Source organism: Apodemus sylvaticus, chromosome 23 (assembly GCF_947179515.1).
Source record: "Apodemus sylvaticus chromosome 23, mApoSyl1.1, whole genome shotgun sequence".
Classification (NCBI taxonomy): domain Eukaryota; kingdom Metazoa; phylum Chordata; class Mammalia; order Rodentia; family Muridae; genus Apodemus; species Apodemus sylvaticus.
This window is the reverse complement of record NC_067494.1, coordinates 42,563,598-42,586,837: the sequence shown is the minus strand read 5'-3', so window position 1 is coordinate 42,586,837 and position 23,240 is coordinate 42,563,598. Positions and strand designations below refer to the sequence as shown.

The 23,240-nt window shown below is 44.2% G+C and overlaps 1 protein-coding gene across 1 annotated transcript in view; it reads left to right on the top strand.

The window, feature by feature from the left end:
* Prkn (parkin RBR E3 ubiquitin protein ligase) overlaps nt 1-23,240 on the top strand; it is a 1,193,927-nt gene that overhangs the window by 744,713 nt on the left and 425,974 nt on the right. Inside the window, exon 7 of the mRNA XM_052169367.1 lies at nt 18,218-18,354. Within this exon, the coding sequence (XP_052025327.1) occupies nt 18,218-18,354 (137 nt within the window). The remainder of the gene's footprint in view (nt 1-18,217; nt 18,355-23,240) is intronic.

Sequence of the window (23,240 nt, the reverse complement as noted above, 5' to 3'; positions counted from 1 at the left end):
ATTGGAGCCTTTTTTATTTTTTATTTTATTTTATTTTATTTTATTTTTTTACTACTTGGGGTACTGGACTAGAAAGTCCTACACAGCAGAAAGTTCGGCCACATGTGAGCATGGCTAAGGCTTCCAGGCAAATGGCTACCTACTAGGGTGTAGGAAATGCTTTGAGGTAGTACCCAGGGATGTTCTTGGAATGGGCTATTGACAGTGCTGTGACCAGAAACCTTCCCAGAGGAAGCACTGACCAAGAACAGTTGTAGATCTAGGTTGTGCTGGTTGAGAACCATGATGGAAGCTGCCTCCTCCAATCCCTTCCCCTCTTCTCTTCCTCTCTCCCGCTTTTCTCCCTCACCTGTTGTCTCCTCGCCTTGACCCATCACTTTGAGGTTCTCAACAGGGCACCAGGCTAGTTGCATCCCCTACAAGCCATGATTAAGACAACCCACCCACTTTCAACCTCACTTCTACTTAAATTTGCCACACACAAGCTACACAGCGGAAGTCCCCAAAACTCAAGAGCAGAAAAGCACTAATGTTCTGAAAATCAGAAACCTCGGTGGATCCTGGAATCTCCCTACCAGCAGCCTACAGCAGGGTGGCCGCCCAGGCATAGTGCAGAGCCCTGCTAATTCTTCCCTCTGTCACTTCCTGTGGAGGTTGATTGGCCAACATAAGGAGGGAGCAGATGATCTGTAAGCAGCTGCCACATCACTTAGAAACACATCTGAAGCAAATAACAGCTTCATATCCAAGGAGCATCTCTGTGATGGAGGCCACACCTCAAGTGATGCTTTTCTGTTTATTCCATTGTACCAGTACTGAGGCTGTGAGTGGGAGTTAGTGACTGCTTGTATGTTTCTGTGGCCATTTAAATATCCTGGCTAAAGCTGGGTACAAGGGAGGCTGAACATGTGGATTCAGCGTCATGATCAGCCTATTAGTATCTCTGTCTTTGGAGTTTCAGTATCACACTGTCATTTCTATACAGAGCCCATCTTTTCTATTGTCGGAGGGTCTTTGCAAATTGAAGGAGCTGGGTCCTGGAGACCAGCCAGTGCCTGGCTTTGCTGTAGCCTGAGAACAGTCACAGGAGGCTTTGGCCACTTTGTCAGGATTTCCCAGGCTTCTTCTCTTTGATCTCTTTAATGTGCTAGATACTATTAGGAACCTGTGGGCAGAGCAAGAACAGAGATTGCGTTTATGCTGCAGGCAGCTGACAGATGCTTAAGACTGACACTTTTTATCCCATGATTATTGCCATCTCACAATAGTCAAAAATTAACCTAAGTCCCCATGGATGGAAGTCTGAAGAAAATGTGCTCTACGTACACAACAGGAAATTATGAAGGCTTGGAAGCATTGGTCCTGTAATTTATAGGAACACTGCCGACCTTGGAAAGATAATCTAGGCATAACAAAGGAAATACTGCAAGGTCTCACTTAAACACGTGGACTTTGTAAAAAGACATGCTCATCTGGAGAAGCAAGGCAACCAGAGGGTAAGGAAGACGAGGGTCAGAGCACATAACATGTGAATTAGACAGAAATAATAAATTCAAGAGCTCTGTCATATAACGCAGTGACTATACTTACTAAAAATAGGACATGCTGGAAGGCTGGTAAGAGAACAGATTTTAAGTCTCATTGCCATAAATGGAGATAAGAACTACAAGAGGTCATGAATATGCTAATTAACTTGATTCAGCAGTTCTACAGTATCTACACATCTCAAACTGTCATATTGCAGATCATAAACCAATCCTATTTTTATTTACCGGCCTTAAACATAACAAAAGATCATATGCATAATAAATATTTCTTAAAAGACAAAAATAATAGAAGACTATGGCTTGGTTCAAGAGCCAGTGTCCCCATGAGAATTCACCATTAATAAGATAAAGTCTGTGGACAGACGCCATGCTTTGATCTCAACAGACCTGGAGACAAGAACAAGCTCCTACAACTCACATAGAAATGCCCCATGGAGCCTCTCTTCTGTGACCCTAGAAGATAGGGTAAGGTACAGCAGCCTGCCCCAGGGCTGGGAAGGGCTAGGCGGTGCTGGTGATGGCAGTCAACAGATTACTAGCACAGTCAAAGCAGGTCCCCTCCAGTCTCATGACCCTTGCCTTGTGCTGGCCCATTGGGGGAAATCCCTGTTCCTCATTCTAAAGCACTTTGAAAACATCTTATTTTCATGTTGTTTTCGAGATAACTGGCCCCCTCTCCGTAGCTAACTTGTAGTCATTATGGCAAGATGGGAGGATTGCCGGGGTGTCAAGGCCCCCCTCTTTCTGGAGCTGGGAAGTTGTTATTCATCTGGAAACAGTTCCGCCACGGGACATCCAGAAGTCAGACTGCCAGCACATTGTGGCTACGCCATCCATGTGTAAGTCTTGTCCACAGACCCCTCCTCATAAGCATCAGCACGCCACCCTGCCGTAGATTGGATTCCCATCTCGGTGTATTCAATCTTGATTATCAGCTTGATGTAATTTAGCGTCACTATGGAAACGGACCTCTGGGCACGTCTTGATTGGACTAATTGAGGTGGGAAAAACACATCCTACGTGTAAAGAGAATCCTAATCCTTCCAAGGTGGAGGACGGAGGACATCCCCAAAATGGACCAAAAGGAAAAGCTAGCTGAAGACCAACATTCATCACTCCCTGCTTCCTGAGTATCTGATGTAACTGGATGTCCCATGTTCCTGCCACCACGCTGACTCCACCATGATGGACTGCCTCCTCCAACTCTGATCCAAAATAAACCCTTCCTTGCTGAAGGATTTTTTGTCAGAGCATCACCGAAAAGCAGCTCACACGGTGAGTCACATCGCCACACTGCAAGTGAAAGCAAGCTCGCACTCTGCCGCTCTCACAGGCTCAAGAGAGGGCGTACACGTGAGAGTGGAGCAGAAGTCCTCCCATTTGGAGTGTCCTCTTCCAGTCATGCATCCCGGCATGGCTTCCTGTCCCCACCCGGCTTCCCGCGTCCGTCCCTTCATGCCTCCGTGTTTAATGGGTGCTGTCAGAAAGGCTACCAAGCAAATATGTTTAGTGTCTTTGGGAATGGAAGTTATGAGTTAAGGCTTCTGCCAGATTCAATCTTGGTCTGGGCATGATTGGAAAATGTGTGTTGTGGCCATCTGTCTAGAACTGACTGCGTGGAACGTGGAGACTTGCCACGTCTGAGACAGGGTGGCAATCACATTTCATGGAAGAAAAATGGCAGTGAGCAAAACATGGGTGCAGACACCCACAAATTGAACTGTTAGGAGCCTTCACTCCCGCATTTGTACAGTAATGGGTTTTCCGCAAGAATGAGCAGAATTGCCTTACTTTCCCCCCCTGCGCTCTCAATGTGTGCAAGCCTTCGTTTATTTAAATACACGCATATGCCGTGTGTTCTCCACAGCTTCACCCACATTTGCCATATCCAAACGGAGTCAATTTTTAGATTTTCATTTTCCAAGTTTAAAATCTTATTTTAATTTGCTTTCCCACTTGAAATATGACTTTCTCTCCCATTTACCGCATTTCCACATATTTTTCTCTTAACCCCTGGCGTTGAGTTTCAGAGTGGTGCCACAGGTCATTCAGCACCGCCATGTTTTGAAGCAGACACCATGACAATGATCACAACTTTGGTTCCAGGTGCCTCCTCCCTCAGGGATCACCAGAAAGCGTTTACATCAATCAATTGACTCGCACACCCTTTACCCAGAGTGCTCTGGGGGAGCAGAGCCTTAGGCTAGGATGAATAGTGCTGACACTGTTAGGAACTGAAAGCCCAGGGCAGTGAGGGTAAGAAATAAAGAGGAATTAAAGCCAGGAGAAATGCTAAGCAATCTCATGCATTCCTGCCTGCTGCAGCTTGGGTGAGGGGGGAATGAAAGAGGTACAGCTATCCCCTTAGCGGGGCATTTGTGTGGCACACACTAAGGGGAATGTGCAAAGGAAAAGACTCTGCTAGAGTTCACTTCTTGGAGAGGACCAATCCTTGAGGTCTGGTAACCATGTGCCCCTGGGAGATTGACACCCCACATATCAGGCAGGAGCACCAGAGTTCTTTGCAAAGGCTAAGGAAACAAAATCCCACTGAGCCTATGACAGTTCACTCAAGTTCACAAGGCAGACCAGAGGATGGTCCCTGCTGGACTGGGCTGCAGAGGTGCAGAGATGGTGTATTGGCCTTACACTACATATAGAGGACAACAGAACCCGTGCCACCCAAGTCTGGCTTGTTAAAGCAAAACATGTATTGGGGTTCCTTACGGCAATAAGAAGAGTGAGCGGGTCCTCGTGGGAGTGAGATTTGGGAATTACTTAGAGAAGCGTGGTGAGGAGTTCCTCACAGTAGCCTGAGTATGGGAGGTAGAGATGGGGGAAAGGAGTGTTTCCTCACAGTGCTGGGCGGTAGGGTTCTCATAGCACCATGGAGTTTCACCATCACACCTCATTGTAGTACTGCTGCAGGTTTCTGCCCGTCAAGCACAGGCAGGAGTCCTGGTAGATTCTTTTTCTATAATGTGTTCACGTCTGTGTACATCATGTATCGCATGAGCTCTTACCCAAAATGAGGCTCCGTTTGTCAGGGAGCTCATGAGAATCCCATCCTCTGCGACTTGCACATCCAAAGACTAGAGGAACACAGAGAGGCGTCTGGCTCCCCGATAGTCAAACTGCTTCCCCCTCCCTCCCACATGTGCCTGGTACTGAGTGACAGTCACTGTGAGTCACTGTGTAGGTAGGCATGCGCGTATTTAAGGGATGGGAATTGGACCCTTATTTCAGTTTTATATCATTCTTTCTTTTCTTCATGTGTATGAGTGCGTGTGCACATGCCATGGTGCATGCGTGTACAGAGGTCAGAGGACAACCTCAGATGCTAAGAGATGCTCTCCCCTCCCAAATTCCTTAACACAGACTCTGTTGTTCGCAACAGTGCGCTCCAGGCTGGCTGGCCAGAGAGCTTCCAGGCACTCCCAGGGCCCTGCCTCCCATCTCTCCATAAGATGGAATCACAGATGTGCGCTACCCACTTGGCTGTGGGTTCTAGGGATCTGCATTTAGCCTTTCATGCTAATGCTGCAAGCATTTAACCCACTGAGCCATCTCCCACCCCTGTAATTCCTTATTATTGTAATTTTTATTGGAGGCCTCAGTTCAATACCCAGGGCACATACAAAAATGGCTAACATTTAAAACAATGAGAAGCTATTATCTTTAAATTCGCCATCATCTAGTGGTTACTAACATTTAGGGGATTTTATACGCATGCTTTTATGAGCACAACTGTGTGTGTCAGTCTGTCTCTCTTTCTTTGTCCATGTAGATAACAAAGCAGAATTGAGGTGTACGAATATTTAATTTATGCTGTATTCTACCAAATTTTTTTACTAGCATTATGTTAAGCGCATGTTCCCAAGGTATTTGTAATTCAGAAGTTTATTTCAATGTTTCCTTCAGTGTAGATTCTCAAATGCTTCCAACTCTTGGAATGTAACTTGGGAACTGTCTGTAGAGATATGAAATATGTGAATCTAACTGCTGAGGGTCTATCCTGTTGTCACTTGGATTATACATCATTCTTAGGGGTCTCCCATCTGTACATCAGTGATTTACTGATTCCCGTTCTCCTTCGTGGTTTGAACCAACAGTCAAGGACTCTGAGGTGAAAACTCCATTGATAACACTCTCCATGTGACCCCTAAGATTGGACTCCTAAGTAAATGGTATGAATTTTCACAAACACGTTACCAGCTAGCTGAGGGCACCCATGAAGTGACAGAGATAAACACTCATTCTTGAGCATCCCCTAATTCTAAGAAGGGTGCTCAGCAAATCACATTAGAGCATGCACACCCACATCCACCAGCTCACCATGTACTCCTGTATTATTACAGGGCCTGACCAACTCTCCTTACCCAGCATCTGAGTCTCCTCCCAGTTGACTGCCATGGGTCTATTAGTGTGCTGAATAGCCAAACCCTTGCCTTTGGGCTCCACAGCGCCATCTAGTTAGTTTCCTGGAAGATGGCACACCATGAGTACAGTTGGTCTGGGAGATTTGTGTTTCTTACTCTCTTGTAATCTTCCCACTGAGTAAACCCTGCTTGGAAGTGGGTTAAGATGCTCAGTCTCTCCCACTCTCTCTTAAATTTCTGTCAACAAGACCCCAATGTGCTACCCATATTGGGATGGGGATTAGGGCCGACAGAAGGAGTTAGCCACTGTCCCATCGACATGACAAAAGGCTAGAAAGCAACTTAAGGAAGCAAAAGTTTCTTTTGGCTTACAACTTGAGTGGGGGCGGGGGGGGGGGGTCCATCACAACAGGGAGGCCAGAGCAGCTCTCGCTGTGGCTGGGTTGGGGAAGCTGGGCACAGTGTGCTCAAGCAAACAGGGACAAATGAACACTACCCTATCACTCTTACCAGGAACCCCTGGGAAGGAGATGATAGAATCAGCATCCATGGTTGTGTGTCTTCTCTCTTTGGACAACCCTCTCTGTAAACATCCTCACAGCCATGCTCGGAGGGTGTCTTCCATCAAGTTGACAATTAGATTAACTGTCCTACTGGTTCCATGCCCTCTGAGTACTGAGCTTAGGAAACCTGTGGTGCCCAGGCCAGGGAGATACACCACTAACTGGCCACAGATTAGACACTCTTAGGAAGGATGCAGATGTGCAAAAGTGAGTGGGGAAGTCTGTGAACACAGAGCTCATCAATTCTCTCCCTGTTCTTTTTCTTCATAAGTGATGATGTGGGAATGGAAGGAACCACTGATGTGATTTCAGATTAATCTTCTTTCAATGCACTGGGGGCACATTTCAAAGACAGAAATGATCAGATCTCCTGTCCCAGACTCCTGGACAAACCAAAGCAGAAATTACAACAGAATAGACCTATACTGAGGACTTGATATGTGCTCCACATATGTGCACTTGTGTGTCCATGTACATGCAAATATGTGTGTGCCAAAAATTAAAGCCTCAAGCCAAGATTATAGGTATCTGTTTCAGAAAGTGAAGAAATCTAACTTGAGTGCTTTACAGGTTCCTTTAGGAGCTGGGACTCAAGATGTGAAGCACTATAAGCCGCCACACTCAGACAGCAGCTACAGTGCAGGAAAACAATGCCCCTTCCCATGAAGCATCATTACTCACAGAAACAGGGAAAGGACCAGACTCCCCCGCCTCCCGCCCCCCCCCCCCATCCCCATAGTGTTGGATGACTTATCTGGAAAGAACACAGGCAAACATGAATCCAGTGAGGCAGCAAGGTGAGAGACACTGGTGTAGAGTGATTACAGAACAGTAGGAACCATGCAGCCCTCTGTTCAGCCTGTTACTTCACAGGAGCATGTCCTGTGCATTAACAAGAAGACAACCAGGAAAAGAAGAGTAAAGGCAAACCTTAAAATTAGATTAGGCACTGGTGTGGAGGCCAGAGTTAGGTGCTTAGTGTACGAAAATCTCCAGGTTGCCTATCCAACGCCATCAGAAGAAATAAACAGTGAATAGACTTTTGGTGTTGAAAATTATGTAAACTATTTTATGAGTTTGTCTTTCTCATCTCCGTGTCTTAGTGAGGGTTCCTATTGTTGCCACAAAAAAACATCGCAAAAAGCAAATTCGGGGAGGAAAGAATTTGTTTAGCTTCTACTTCCATAGCACTGTTCATCACTGAAGAAAGTTGGGACAGGAACCCAAACAAGACAGGAACTGAAGACAGGGGCTGATGCAGAGTCCACAGAGAGGTACTGTTTGTTGGCTTGCTTCTCCTGCCTGGCTTACTCAGACTGCTTTCGTATAAAAGCCAGGACCACCTGCCTAGGAATGGAATCACCCACAACAGACTAGGTCCTCCCCAATTAATCACTAATTAAGAAAATGCCTTATAATAGCAGAATATTAGGGAAGCATTTGCTCAGTTGAGGTTCCCTCCTAGTTTGTGTGTCAAGTTGACATAAGACTACCAAGCACATCTTGGGACTAATGTACGCGTTCTTTGTAGAAGTCATGACAATCTGGGATCTTCAGTAAAAAGTACCTCTTACGTATGGTGTAGGCAAAGCATTGGTTCCATAACCTTCAGTAACCTTCAGTAAAGACAGTGTGTGCTCTCCTGAATGGAAGCCAACCGAGTCTTCATATCTAAAAGCTCTCCAGAGATCAACATGTCTGTGCTCTCCCTGTCACAGAACACGTGTTGAACGTTTTACAGAACAAAGTTCTTTCCAGCTCAGCCCTCCACAGCATTCTTTCTAAAGCACTCTTGCCCCCCACACACACCTTTAACTATGCACATATGGACAGACTCCCAAATATCTGCATGAGTTCACTTGTCTTGAGTTCACACATGAGCTCCTTGGACTTGTATTGTCATACTCTACTGAATTCTATTGGTTTAGGGATTTCAGGGAACTATCTCCAGTTGCTATTTATTGCTTTTCTAGCTATCAGCAAGGCAAAATACAAATTGAAAACTGAGATTAGAAAAAAATCTTTACAGCAATGTTCCGCAATTCTTCAGTGATGTCTCGCTTTAATCTTGGCTCCTTGGTACCTCAGAGATGTTGCTCTGTCTCCCTTTGAGACATCTCCATTATAGAGCTCGTTTACAGGGTATCCAGTCCGTCAGGGGTCTCCTCTCTTTAGACCCTACTGCTGAGGCCCTGGTTCTTCATGTTGTTTTGATGGAAGGAAGGAAAGAGCCAACATCCCATTAGAATTCATTCATTTTTTTTTAAAGGGATGAATACAGGAGAAATACGAAATCACCTGCACAGGGTTCTTGTGAGCTGGCAAGAAGAGACGTATCTCTTTAAAGCACTCTGTGGCTGTAATAATTTTTTGTGTTAAAGAGCTCCTAACATCCACAGCCACTGGACTGGTTCTGAGCACATTAATTTTTCCTGTCTTGAGATCTGGGGATACACTAGAACAATTGATTTCTCGGTGGGGTTCTTATCTAAACAAGATCTGTCTTCATCTCTTTCTCAGTTTAGCAGAATGCGTTCACAGTAGATCCGGGCATTATCTGCTTCTAGCTGTTCTTCACAGATGAAAAAACAAAGACAAGTTATGTGCATGAGTTAGTGTGTGTTATTACAGGCAGCAGCTCCAACAGCTAAATCGCTGCACCACACGATGGCTCTATGCCAATGGTATGCCCCAGAAATGATTTTATGTTAAATCTAGCTTCCGCATTTTAAAGCTATATTTATTGGCAGTCTCCTTAGACAGTACACTGAGAGTCCAGCCGTTGAGAAGTTTGGTATCCATAATTATTTCAGTTAAGAGATGGGAAGTTGTGTTAGACTCCTCACTACTGTGGCATGTAGCCGGACAAGACAGATTGGGGGAGGTGTTTACTTTTTTCCCTGACTTCAGGGATTCAACTCATCATGGAGAGGAGGGTGGAGCACAGTGGAGCATCTCACATCACGGGGGCCAGAAATCAAAGAGGACACCTGGGCCAGCTGGCTCCTCCTCTTATGCCATTCATATTCCACACACTCCACCATGTGCATCCTTCTCCCTTAGTCAGCTCTGTGTGTAAAAGCCCTCAAAGACACGCCCTATTAATGTCCCAGGTGTTCCTCCATCCAGTCCAGCTGACAGTCAAGACTGGAAACCACAGAAAACATCAGGACAATTTCTCATGAGATATGTTTTTTTCTCTCTCTCATTCAGAGATAATATAGTTTTTAGTTTCATCATTACATCCCAGAGTTATCTCATTATGATTTACCTACTAGTCACAATTATTTACAAGTGTCTGCATGGTTCTATAAAAGACATGGCGAGGAACGCTGGGGTGTTGCTAATGAATTATGCTACCATAAATGAGTAAATATTAAATAGGGTTAAGAGACATGCTTTATGTTTGATCTTATCAAAGGAAAGATCTTTATTTTATTGTTTCTAATATCTGCTGTCACATTGGAACATTTATATTCCAACGCTTCAAAAGCAAATGGATCATGTTTGAGTTCAGGCTGTCATATTTAGAAATGCATAAGTTATGCTAATATCAGATAAATCTCTTCCAAGATTGAAACCATCTGAGGGAAATTAATAATGCATAATTCCCTCTATGCCCAAGACTTCATATTGTTATCTGGCAAAGGGTTTTTATTGACAGTGATTTCAAATCTCATCAGCACAACCACACTGGAGGTACTGTATAAGCCTAAAATATAGACCCGTGGGTATGACTTAAAGAAACTATGGAAGCAACATCTTTGCTTATGTTCCTGTGAGTGTGTGTGTGTCTATGCACATGGGCACTGTCATGTGTGTGCAGGCATTCTCGTATGTGTTAATGTGCATGTATTTGTGTGGAGGCCTGAAAACAACCTAAACTGTCATTCTTCAGATGCTGTCAACCTAGGTTATCTAAATCAGGGTCTCTTATTGGCCTAGAACTAGCCAGGTAAACCAGGCCAGGCTGGCTGGCCAGTGACAGCCACCATGTCCCCTGGGTAATCTACCTCTCTCTACCTACCTAGAACTGGGATTGCAAATGAGATTCACCATGCCCAGTGGTGACAGTGATATGTGGAGCTCAGGACCTTGGTAAGATGGAAACAAATAGCACGATCACCTATTTTATTCTTTATTAAGCGCCCTGGGCTAGTTGCCCCAGATTGTTTGTGTGGTACCAGACCCGCCTCCACAGGAGCAGTAGAGACCTCTCCTGCCTGTAGTAGCAGCAACTAGCACTTGGTGGCTTAACGATCCCTGGGTAGGGGTCCAGGCGGGACAGTCAGAGGCTGGTTCATAGAGCAGGCAGGGACACAGTGAAAAGCTAAGCCGAGAATGATGGCAATGCCTTCAAGATACAAGCATTTCAGTAAAGGGAAATCAGCAGGTGGGAGGCGGAACCAAGGGTGGGCGAACGGAGAAGGTGAGACATGGTCTACAGGTGGATGTAGCTTATGCAGAGATTAAAAGACAGTGGAGCCTGGCCACCCTGGCAGAGGCCCACCGAGCAGCAAAGCTATGGTGGACAGTGTGAGAACTGAGCCGTGCTGACTGGACTGGGGCTGGGGGTGAGGGTTCAGTGTTGGAAGCAGAGACTGGCTGGGTGCTCATAAGGGCTTTGGCCCGGTGGTGCCAAGGTCCTAGCTGTTATATTATGTTAAGGCTATGGAAACCCAAATGCATCTACTCCAGAGACCGCCACTTTCTTGTCCCCTGGGGTCTCCCATCAGCTATTTCATAGTTTCTATTTTGTTGGCACTCTCAGAATTATCAGATAAATATCAGGGGGCGGGGGATGTCACCACTTGAGCTTACCCTGTCTCTCTTCCTGAGCTCACACAGAGCAAGCTAGCATAGCAACAGCAGCGTACTTAATTTGATGGTAGAATTTTAAATAAACCCCTGGGTAGCCAGGAGAAAATGCCACAGGGTATATAAAAGCAAGCTTCTTCTTGGGAATAAAACTCCACATTAACAAGGGAGGGGTCGCCGTGTCACAGACATCGAGGACAAGATCAAACTTTAGAACAAATGCCAAGGCTGGAAATTCTCTTCAACTTTATAACGTTTAGTGCCACAGATGGGAAATAGAATTACGGAACAAAGACTTAAGATGAAAAAGCACTTTGGGGAAGGTGGGGGTTGTTCTCTGCTTAGATACAGTGTTTCCCAAAGGCTTGTTTGCTGAAGGCTTGGGCTCCAGCCTGGCGCTGCTAAGTAAGAGGCAGCAGATGTTATAAGTCAGGGCTCGTGAGAGGAAGTTAAAAGGTGAGACTAGTGACCGGAAGTAGGGAAATTGAAATGTGCCCCTGATGGGGATATTGGAACCTTTCCTCTTCCCTTCTTTCCACTTCCTGATTGGCACAAGGCCAACAGGTTTCATAATCACAGGTTACTTCAGTACGTTACATTGTGCTACCAAAAGCACAAAGCAACACAGCTGTTCAGCCGTGGATTAAAGCTCAAAAACTTTGAGACCAAATAAACCTTTCTTCTTGGGCCAGAGAGATGGCTCAGTGGTTAAGAACACTGACTGCTCTCCCAGAGGTCCTGAGTTCAAATCCCAGCAAGCACATGATGGCTGCCACAGCCATCTGTTACAGGATCTGATGGCCCTGTCTGGTGTGTCTGAAGACAGTGACAGTGTACTCATATACATAAAATAAGTAAATAATTAATTTTTAAAAATACTTTCTTCTCTATAAGTTTATCTCAGGTATTTGTTGCAGTAAAGGGATCAATACAGTGATAAAGATCCCTAACATCTTCACACCAACCTTTTGTATACTAATTAATTATCATCTTTTATTTAAAAATAAAAGAAAGAAAAGAAGGAAGAAAGAAAGAAGGAAGGAAGGAAGGAAGGAAGGAAGGAAGGAAGGAAGGAAGGAAGGAAGGAAGGAAGGAAGGAAGGAAGGTTGTTCCATGTCTTCTTTATGTGTGGCCCATTTGCACCGAAACATGTCCAGTCCTAGGACATTTTCTGCCAATCTCAAAGATGGGCCAGGAACCTCTAAACACATCCTTTTGGCCACACCTGCCACATTATGAGAATCCCTTATTTGTCTTCGGCCCTTTAAGACTATGGCTTGCTGAGGGCATAGGCTATCACTGTTCACTTCTTTGGGCCCACAACAGCAATGCTTGGCGCGTAGTAGCTGTTCCACAGTATTGGCAGAATGAAGGAATAAAAAATGTGGAAATGAGGAGTTTGTGCACTGGGTTCCTTGTCTGTGCAAAAATACCGTAGCTTCTGCAAGTCAGCTCTGTGTGTGTGTGTGTGTGTGTGTGTGTGTGTGTGTGTGTGTGTGTTGTGCACACATGCCAAACTAGACTAGGTAGGCCAGGGACTTAATAAGACTCTGTTTCCAAGCAGACTAATGGGCAAAGGAATTTTCTCTAGGCTTTGTAATTTGGCTGCTGGAAGGAATTTTGAAGGCCATTTAACTGTGGAAGCTTATTTTAATTTCCAAATGCTGATCCTATCAATTAGTATTTGGATCGGGGGCTCTGGATCCAGTGATGAGCACTGCTCACTCGGCTAACTCAAATAATGAAGTCCTATAACACATGTGTGCCTACAAGACGTCTCCAGCTTTTTGGTGCACTGGCCTGGGGATGGAGATTTCTTTGTCAGCGGTGTATTGAGGCAGTTAGTAGGTGATTTCTTCGAATCCAGAAAATTAGCTAAGCTGCTTTACACCTCTGATGTCTCCGTTGTTTGCTGTTTTATATATATATATTCTATATTCTTTGTTTATATTCCAAATGATTTCTTCTTTCCCAGATCCCCCCCCTCTCCCCATATGTCCCATAAACCCTCTTCTCTCCATCCATTCTCCAATCACTTCCCTCCACTCTAACTAGGGAAGATTTAAGATGACAGTTGAAAGAATAAATCCAGTTATTTAGACGTGATGCTTTTTCTCTCCTCTAATTGTTTTTATCAAATCGAATACTTTACGGAATTCCCAGGAGTTCTTCATGAGCTGAGAGTTTGCCTAGAGACCTGAAGGATTGCTAACTGGGGCATAGCATCTACGTGCCTGCTGCCCAAACTGAACATACCGTAGAAACAGCACATGCCTTTTCAAGGGTCAAGTGGCAGCTAAATGAAAAGATTCTTTCCCACAAGCGAGAAAAGTTTGTATGATTGCACTTCCTTGAGGATTTCATACTTACATGTTTTTATTTTTTATTCTAATTGACTGTGTTTTTCAGGTGATTATACTATAGATTCCATACACTACATATGAGCGTATGTAGTTGTGTACATAACAGTATCCTGCATGGGACAAATGGAGGGATAAGTGATGTCATCTGCCCTGGGTCCTCAGTGCTTCTGGATCCTTACTCTCTGCTCTTGGCCACAAAAGCTTTCGCTGGCCCAGCTTGAGATTTCTGATCTTCCATCCAGTACCACTTACTCTCTTATAACTTCTAAACCTTCCTCTAAGACCTATTCAGCATGGATTCCTCTTCCACTGAGTCTATAGTACTTGGATATTTCTGTGTAAAAACAAACATACAAACAAACAAACTACACCACAACTTAATGGCTGAAGAACAGAGTGGATCTAGTTTTGTACAATTCCCACGGGTCAGGAATTGGCCAGAGGATCATTGGCCTGGGTACCCTGCGAAGTTATAGTCAAGATGCCAGCCATGACAAGAGTCACCTCTGGGCTTGCCTTAGGTTGGAGGACCTGCTTGATAGATGCTGTTGTCAAGAGGCCTCTGTGCTGGCCACTTGGAGTATTCCATCAAGCTGCTAGAGCGTCCCTACCACCAGGAATTCTTGTCTTCCTCAGAACCTGACATGGACGGGGCAGGGCAAGCAGCAGCCAGATCTATTACTGGGAGCATGGCACAATATGGTCTTTTGCTGACTCTTATTTTGTGGACAACCGCCCATTCAGTATGGAAGGGAACGGGAATGAGGGGCTGGCCTTGCAAAAGCATCATAGAGACTTCTTACCACAGAGCCTGCTGAGATGTTTCTACAACTCTAACAAAACTTAAAGTAGTCTGCCTATGTTACAATGCTTTTCTGCCTCCCCCAGCTACTCTACAAAACTGGTACATCCTTGAGACATTACACTTACCACTTCTCAAAGCATCCCTTCAAGTTCCCAGCACACTGCTTTTCACCACACATCTCATTCACTGAGAACTGAAAATCTGGGACTAGAGCCTGTGGTTCAAAGGACGAATGGCATTCTGGGACAGGATAGATGAAGAGATGGGGAAGGGATGAGAAAATGACTAAACATGAGAAAGACTGGATTAAACTGTGTATATTATCGGATAAATACAAAAAACATGACTAATGTTTTTTTATATACTCAAGAACAGGGTTTCCAAGTGGACAGTACCACATGACAATAGCCTGCTATGGCCAACCCATGGAATGTCTTGCCGTAGATTTTGTCTTGAAGAATCTCCTTCTGTTGTGCTGAATGGTGTGTGAATAAATGGCCCGCATATCCCTCCCTTAGCAAAACAGGGAATCGTCGCTTGCAAATAACTCTTCAGTAATGTCAAATAACATGTTTGCAATTATTTTTACATAAGATTGAGAACTTTATTTAACCTTTAATTAACTGCTCTGTAACCTGGCTCAGTGGGGTAAAATCATTTCTAGATTGATCAAGTGACATTTGTATATAATTTGATCAAAGGGCACAGAAGAACATCGGGAGGAACAGAAGACCCATGGGAAATAAGCCCCTCAGGTCCCACACAATGTGACTGGCATCCATCTTTTTGGTTCCAATGCTCAGTCAGGTTTCTGAAAATTACCCCCAAGAAGTCTTCAATGCTTTCAAACTTCCCCCAAATTTATACACATTAAAACATAACTCTCCTCACATGTTCAGAAACTTCCTTCTTCTATTTGGACTGTCGTATCAAAACACTAGAAACCATGTAGTTAGTGAAAAATAGGCATTTATTCCTTAATGTTCTAGAGGTCCCAGATCAAAGTCCTAGAAGTCTTGGTGTCTGCTGAGGATGTGCTTACTGGCCCCTAGACAGAGCTTCTCTGTCCCTGCAGAGCAAAAGGAATGAGGAGGGAACTCTGTGAGGTTCCCTTCACAACTGCAGTAACCCCTTCCACTAAGGCTCTTGTACTCTGTAAGGATTCTTCCTAGGTTCCTAGGAGAATATGTGTCCTCCAGGTTCCCCACACCCTGCTTCCTGCTGTGAGACTACACAGGTATAGGGCATTAATGTGCCCTTTTACTTTGGATGGATGCTATGTCCTTTCAGGTCCTAACCTTGGGCCTCTAAACCCTTCTATAATGTGTGTGTGTGTGTAGAGTTCTCCTGTAATAGCTTCCTGTATGCTTTCTATCTCATGTTAATCTGTTTTCAATACCAAAATGTCACTAATAAAGAGCAACACATGTTGTGTGGATTGTGTAGATGGTCTTATGTCTGTGGACTGCATTGTAACTGAAGAAGAACCAGTAACTGTGGTAAATGCATGCTGCCTACACAGTTAAGAGCACTCACAGCTCTGTAGAGGACCAAGGTTCAGCTCCCAGCATTAAACCATGTATGACGCCAATACTCAGGATCCAGTGCCCTCTTCTCACCCTCTCAGGCTCCTTCAGGCATGCAGTATGAACATCCCTATGTCAGGTGCACACATATACACATAAAGATTTTTTAATGTTAGGATGAACCTATGTGCCGAGACTCTGGGATGGCAGAGCCTGGGTGGATTGGTTTGATTTTGCAGATTGTTACTTGCTTTCTCCGGTTACCTGTAAGCACTCCTTTTAGACTCGTTATCTACAGAAAATTTTACACACTCTCACAAGTGTTCAATTGTGGTGATAGTGGGTTGGCGGTATAAGCGTTGGTCTGCATTAACATTGACACAATCAGTTGAGAGCATCTTTCTCATTTCTTCTCTGTACAGATGATGGTAAAAGATAGCTGCTATGAAGATCACACTTAGTGTGTGTGCATGTGTGCACAGTAAGAAAAGTTAAAGATAAGAAAGTGCTATATCTTAAAGTGGTCACAAGGAGAGTCTCTGGAAGGAAAGGGGTTGGAAGTTCAGAGCAATTAACTAAGGATCCAGAAATAGGAGTCAACCACCCCCCCAAGGGGGCTGAGGTGTGCTCAGAAAGGAGGCTGTTTATGGCCACACCCAGTATTAACACAGCAGGGGTTCTTTTCCCACTTTCTGTGTTAAGCCGTTAAGCTCTGCTTTGAAATAAGTGAGATGACAGAATTATTTAAACCTCATAGTTGTTAAGAAATTACCTGCTACAATGCTCATGTTTAATCTTGATTTTTGCCCCTAGGGAAAAGGCTTCTTAAAAAACACAGATCTCATAACTGCTAAGAACTGGGTGTGAACAGACATGGTTGCATTGCACCGTTGCCTAAGCAATGAACAGACTTATCCAAATTGACCACAAGGTAATTTCATTACTGAGTTAGGAAGGATCTCAGATTAGTATAATGAATTTGTCCCTTTCTTCACACAAGCACGTGGTTCACCTGCTGGCAAAACGAAGTGACTCTTCGCAAGATTTCTCTTCTTATAACCATATTAGCTGCTTCTGTGTTGCTGAGATAGAATACCGTAACCAGGAACAACACAAGGATAGCAGAGTTTATTTGGCTTGTGGTTTCCACAGGGATAGAGTCCATCATAACAGGGAAGGCATGGCGGGGAAGCAGGAGCAGAAAGCCGGCTGATCACATTTTTAGTCTACATATTAGGAAGAGTGAGATAGAGAACATGAAGTGAGCCTCAAAGACCACACCCAAAGTGACAAATTTCCTCCAGCAAGGCTCTACCTCCTAAAGGTTCAGTAACCTCCCCCACACAGTGCCACCGACTGAGGACCAAGTGTTCAAATACATGAGTCTATGGGGGACAATTCTCATTCTAATCACTATATATAAGGTAGTCCAAAACTTTTAATAAATATATATACACATACATATATGTCAATGTATATATACATGTATATATTGATTTATTAAGAATCTTATAGCCACACATTGAGAAATTGAGTGTTTTCATAAGATGATAGTGATAGAAGAGATAAAATTCTTCAAACAGAAAAAACCCCACTGGCTAATCTCTTGCTTCTAAATTCTTCTTTTTCTGTTTGAGGTAACAGGACTGGCTATTGGGCATAGCTTCTTTGGGGCGATGGCCATTTTCCTTTTGACTTTGGCAACTTGTGATTTTATGTATTGTTATAATTAAGTTCAAGAGGCAGTGGGAATGGCCCACTTCTGTGGGAACATCAGTGTAAAATATAGACAGTACCCACCGCACAGAGGGCACAGTGGGAAAGGAGGGTCAATGTGTGTGTGCTGTGTGGTCAGCGTGTTGTCAGGGACTTGTCAGTGAAAACAGATCCTAGGGCTTTCTCCTAGGTATTCTGAGCGAACAGGGTAATTGGGAATCAGGGTAGACTTCTAGCAAAAGATGATATTTAATCTCATGTTTAAACAACTGACTGATAAACCTACTAACTTTAAAAAGTACTACTTTATAAAGTAGCATAAGGAATGTTCTATACAGCTCACGGTACACCTCCAATGTTTAAGGTATGACCTTGGAATGGGTGAGTTCGAGGTTGCACAGCCCCAGTATGGGCACAGCGCATGTGCAAAGCAACCTTCGTTATTCCAGAATTCTCTCCACCCTGGAAGTTCCATCAAAGTTTCTTCTTTGTCTGCGCAGGAGCCCCGTTCTGGTCTTCCAGTGTAATCACCGCCATGTGATCTGTTTGGACTGTTTCCACTTGTACTGTGTCACAAGACTCAACGACCGGCAATTTGTCCACGACGCTCAGCTTGGCTACTCCCTGCCGTGTGTGGGTAAGAAAAGCCCTTTATTCTTTCTTGCCTCTTAATATTAATCAGTCGCAGAAGAGTTGCTGATGCAAACTGTTCAGCATCTGCCTTATCCTGGCTCAGGAGTTGAAAATCTAGACCTGGTCATTGCCTAGTAAAAAAAAATTAGTGGTTAGTTCACCGAAGACACAAAACTCCTGGGAACTGTGTCTCCCTAGAATCTGTGCGTCTTTGCTTAAAGGCATTGAAAATGAGCATGAATGCTATTCATCCAAGATAGAAAGTGTGTTGGTGGGGTTGGATGATGAAATCTGGACTTGCTACTCCAGATACAGAGCGGTTTCACCCAGATGTTCCGGTAGAATGGCCGTTAGCCAGTGGATTTGATGTTGAGTATCTTCTCAGGTGCTTCTTGTCATTACAAAGTCTACTCAGTCCTTTGTTCATTTTTAAACTAGATTATTCGTGTTTTGCGGTCAAACCAAAGGTTTCTTGTGTGGGAGTAGTAAGGGTGCTGCTTGCTGCTTAAGCTGTTAGCTTGAATTCCATCCCAGAACCTGTAAAGGAAAGAAAGAACCTATTACAAGTTGTCCTTTGACCTGTATGCACTCAGCCATGACACATACATACATACACAAACATACATGATAATAATTAATGATAAGAAATAAGTGCTTAATATATCTAGACATTGTATTTCATGATCTATTGTTAAAATCTATCCCTTCCCATGGTTTATCTGTTTACCAATAATTTTGGCAAAGGCCAATTTATGGACATCTTTGTTATTTTTGTGTCAAATGTTACTCATTGCCATACCTGAGATAATGTTCATTTGTTTCTATGATTTTCTTGGCTTTTTTTTTTTATTAAGTCACTGATGTATTTTGAGGCTTTTTAAAAAAATATTTAGCATGGGTAGTATCTATCCCTAGATCCCTACACAGATATCATAACGACTATAATAAAATTGGCATTTCCCCACTGATAGGAATATTATACCTAGACACTTGTGCCATTCTGTCGAGACCCTTAACTCTGTCGTCATTTCTCTTTTTGGCTTTAGTTAGAATCACAGCAAACAGGCGCATGCCTCTAAGGGACATAGATCCAAACACAATAGGCTAGTTACAGTGGCGTGTCTGTAAGTCCCGCTGTTTAATTTTCAGTGTTTTTTTTTTAATCACTTCATGATGAAATGATGTTTTATCATTGTTTCCATATATGTGCATCAACACATGGATTAAAACTCACTGACGCATGCCACGTTTCCATATTTTTAACAAAAGCATGAAACCCCAGAGAATCATATGTGGGCTTCCAGTTTCATATACTTGAGGAGGGGTCAAGCAGTACACATTCGCCACGATGCCCATGTGGAAGTCAGAGGATAGTTTGTAGGCATGAATTCCCTCGCTCCATCATGCGGGTTGCGGGGATTTCAAGTGAGTTATCTCACTGACCCCAGCATCATTACTGAAATCATCTCGTATCGGTAAATCATTTTCCTCACAAGATCAATGTCTGTAGAAATAGTTCTAAGTTCCCATTTTAAAACTTTTTTCCATAACTCAAGATATATTTAGAGTCTGTTATTGCATATCTCTTAAATGCCAACCTTTAATTGTAGAAAAGTATGGACATACAAAAAGCAAAGAACAAAATTAGCGCTCCAACCCCAGAAACCCTCTTCTGTTCGTGTGGTACAACAGGCGGTATGTGCATCTTAGGACTCTAGCGCAGTGACTGGGACCAGCGTTTCTGTGGTGACTAGAACCAGTGTCTCTGTGGCAGCTCTGCTTCCCACAAGTGAGAATTGTGTTTGGTGGTCAGAGTCTGAGCACTTGCCTGAGGTGCTCCTTCCCTCTGGGTTTCTTCTTAGCGGGGCTGGGGTGGGGAACAGGAGCCAGACAAGTCCCTTTTTAGAATACAAATTGCAGTATTTGTTTACATGGGCTTCTTCAGTTCAGATTCAGGTTATGAAGTTGTTATTGAAAATCACCTGAATTGCAACTGGTGTTCATTTTCCCCTCAGCAATAACAATAATAACAACAATAATAATCCCCCCTACTGAGTGACAGTTGGATCCTTATCCATGCCCACTTTCTTCAGAACCTCGTCTTTCCCCTCGACAGTGCACCGGTATGTCATAGCAATCGCTCCTGAACAAGATGTACTCCCTCCAGTCTTCCAAATGTAACCTCACCGGATTCTGTTGTGTGCCGATGCTCTCGTCCTCTCTATTGCGGGACACTGGTTTTCTCTCTTTTTTATTGCAAACATCGTTCTGACTAGCTGGCTAGTGTGGGCACAGACTTTCCTACTTCTCTCAGATTATCCCTGAAATAAATTCCTCGTAAAGAATTTATTGCTTAAGGGGTTGCTGTGCAAATGGTTCGAAAGTAGAGCATGTGTTTATTTATTTCCGTTTCCCACGTCCTCTCCCAGAAGGTACAGAGAGACCTTCTGCACCTTCCCAGAGGTTGGGGATATTTTTCCTAATCACGTATTTGACAAGTGAACGTATCCTGCGGTTCTACTGTTTCCTAATTTCAACTCTTTTTCATGCTTCTATATTCATCTCTGTCTCTCCGTCATTTTGTAAACTGAGAGGCAGGTTGCGTGAATGTACTTTATGAGGTGTTTTCGACAAAGCATGATGCTGATGGCCCAATATCATCACAGCAGCGATGTGCAAAGTTAGATCACTGCTATTTCTTTTTTCTAAGAATCCATTTAAATTAGCCTTAGGTTAGCTAACTCTTGGTCACAGATATCGAAGAATTGCACCAGGGAAAGCTCTGGCCCGGACAACCTACCGCCCTGAGCTCTGTTCTGTAGTCTCCAATTGTGTTCTAAATGCCTGCTCGAAAATTACCTAATTTCAATTTTAACTAAGTATGCCAATGAGGTAGAGGGGGGCTTGGAGCCGTGAACCCTGGAGCTTGTTTGCTTGTTTCAATGGAGAGTAAGGCCGGCATTAATGAACTCCAAATTCTCTGCCCCATTTTCTTCTTTCATATTGTTGTACCCTTCTCCCTTGCCAGCGATTTAAACATGGTACTCAGAAACTTGTTTTCCTTGTGAAAAATGTCTTCCTTCTGTGGAGAACCCACCCACCCACCCAGCCTGCCCCGGCACTAGTTCCCTATCACATTTAGCAAGCCTCATGTTTGTCTGTCTCACTCTCGAGAAAGTGTGAGGCAGATAGCCACAAGCCTGCGGAGCCCACAGCAGGACCCCCGTCACTCAGCTATGAGCAAGCTCTCCACTCTACACAGACCATTCAAGTGCCCGGCGCTTCGTCTCCTCAGCAGCGTTTCCGTGCGTGTTCCCACATGTCTCTCCAAAACCTCCTCCTCCTCGGAAAGACTTAACTCGCTTAGCAGCAGCATCTGTGACTGGATTATGTTCACTTTAAAAAACAAAAACTTGACTTTGATGCTATTTGATGTGCGTGTTTTCCCACATTGTGTGAAAGGGACTCAGGTGCCACTAGATGTTTTCTCATTTCTCAAAAATCAGCTGCTCGAGTGAGACAACGTGCTTGGTTTTTAAGCTCTCTCGTCCAGTGTGACGGTTCCTCAGTCACCACCCCATCAAAGGTAGACTACACACTCCGTCAAGGGAACTTTGCTAGGGACAGTATCACCTGAATCCTTAGTATTGTTATTTTCTCTTTCTGCTCATTAACTTGGCTGGCTTTAGAGACACTTCACTGGCGAATTGGTTCTGTAAATCGGCTCAGTGCTCCACACAAAGGCTGAAACATTTTTGGATACCTAGGATTATTTGAGTCACCCTGCTAGGATGCGGACAAGTTAACATTTTCTGTTGCTACATCCAAAATACCCCTATTTTTTAGCAACTTAAGGAATGAAATGTTTACTTGGGGTTCACAATTAGAGGAAACAGTCTACCAGGGTGAGAAGACATGGAAGCAGTCTCTTGAGGCAACTGGTCATCTTACACCTGTAATCAGGAAGCTAAGAGTGGTGAACAAGAGTGATACAGCTTTCTCTCTCCTTCGTATTGAGGTCCCCAATCCATGGAACAGGTCTTCACGCCTTACCTTTCTGCAAACACCATTGCGGATGCACCAGGTCCTTCTTAGCTTCCATGCTGATAACTGATGCAGTCGTGTAGACAGTGATGCTTAACAATCACAGGCACTGCGGTTTCTGTCACACTGGAAGCTAATGGGACTGAGACTTTAGCCCTGTGTATGTGGTCCCGAAATCCATGCATGCGGCTACTGTTCCAATGCCTAGCTTCTTACTCGTACCGATTTGCAAACCCAGATGCCCATCGCAGTCACAGGGTTCTTCACAGCTTCCCATGCCCAGACCATGCTTGAAGATAAGCAACTGATGGACTCTCAGGGAAGGCACCAGCGTGTAGTATATACTACAGGCCATGCGAACGTGGATGTAAAGGCTCCTGCCCGGGCCTGCCTTGTCCCTCAGTCTTTGATATGTAAGCCAGCACAGGACATGCAGGAAGAATTCCCAAAGTTAAAAATGACAATCTCAAATGTGGGCCAAACAGCCCATTTCCAGAATGTGTGACAACATTTTACATAAAAAAATAGGGGCTTTCAGGGAAACTGCACAGCGCTTTTTGAAGCATCCGTTGTGCCAGTTATTAACATTGCATGCTGGGAACTACTTTGAAATGTCAATAGACCTTCTCCGTGTATTCTCGAGACTGAACCCTCATTACGCCGGTAGAGCTTCTGCTTTGGGGCAGATTTATTTTAGAACTCATGTGGTGAAGGCTGTGAGCTGTGAGCAGCACACCCTAACTCATTCATCCTGAGCCCAAATGGCAGTACAGGTTTCTCATGCCCCTGGGTTCCGTCGGAATGGCTTCCACCCTGCCAATGGCATGCCCCGGACATTGGCATGGT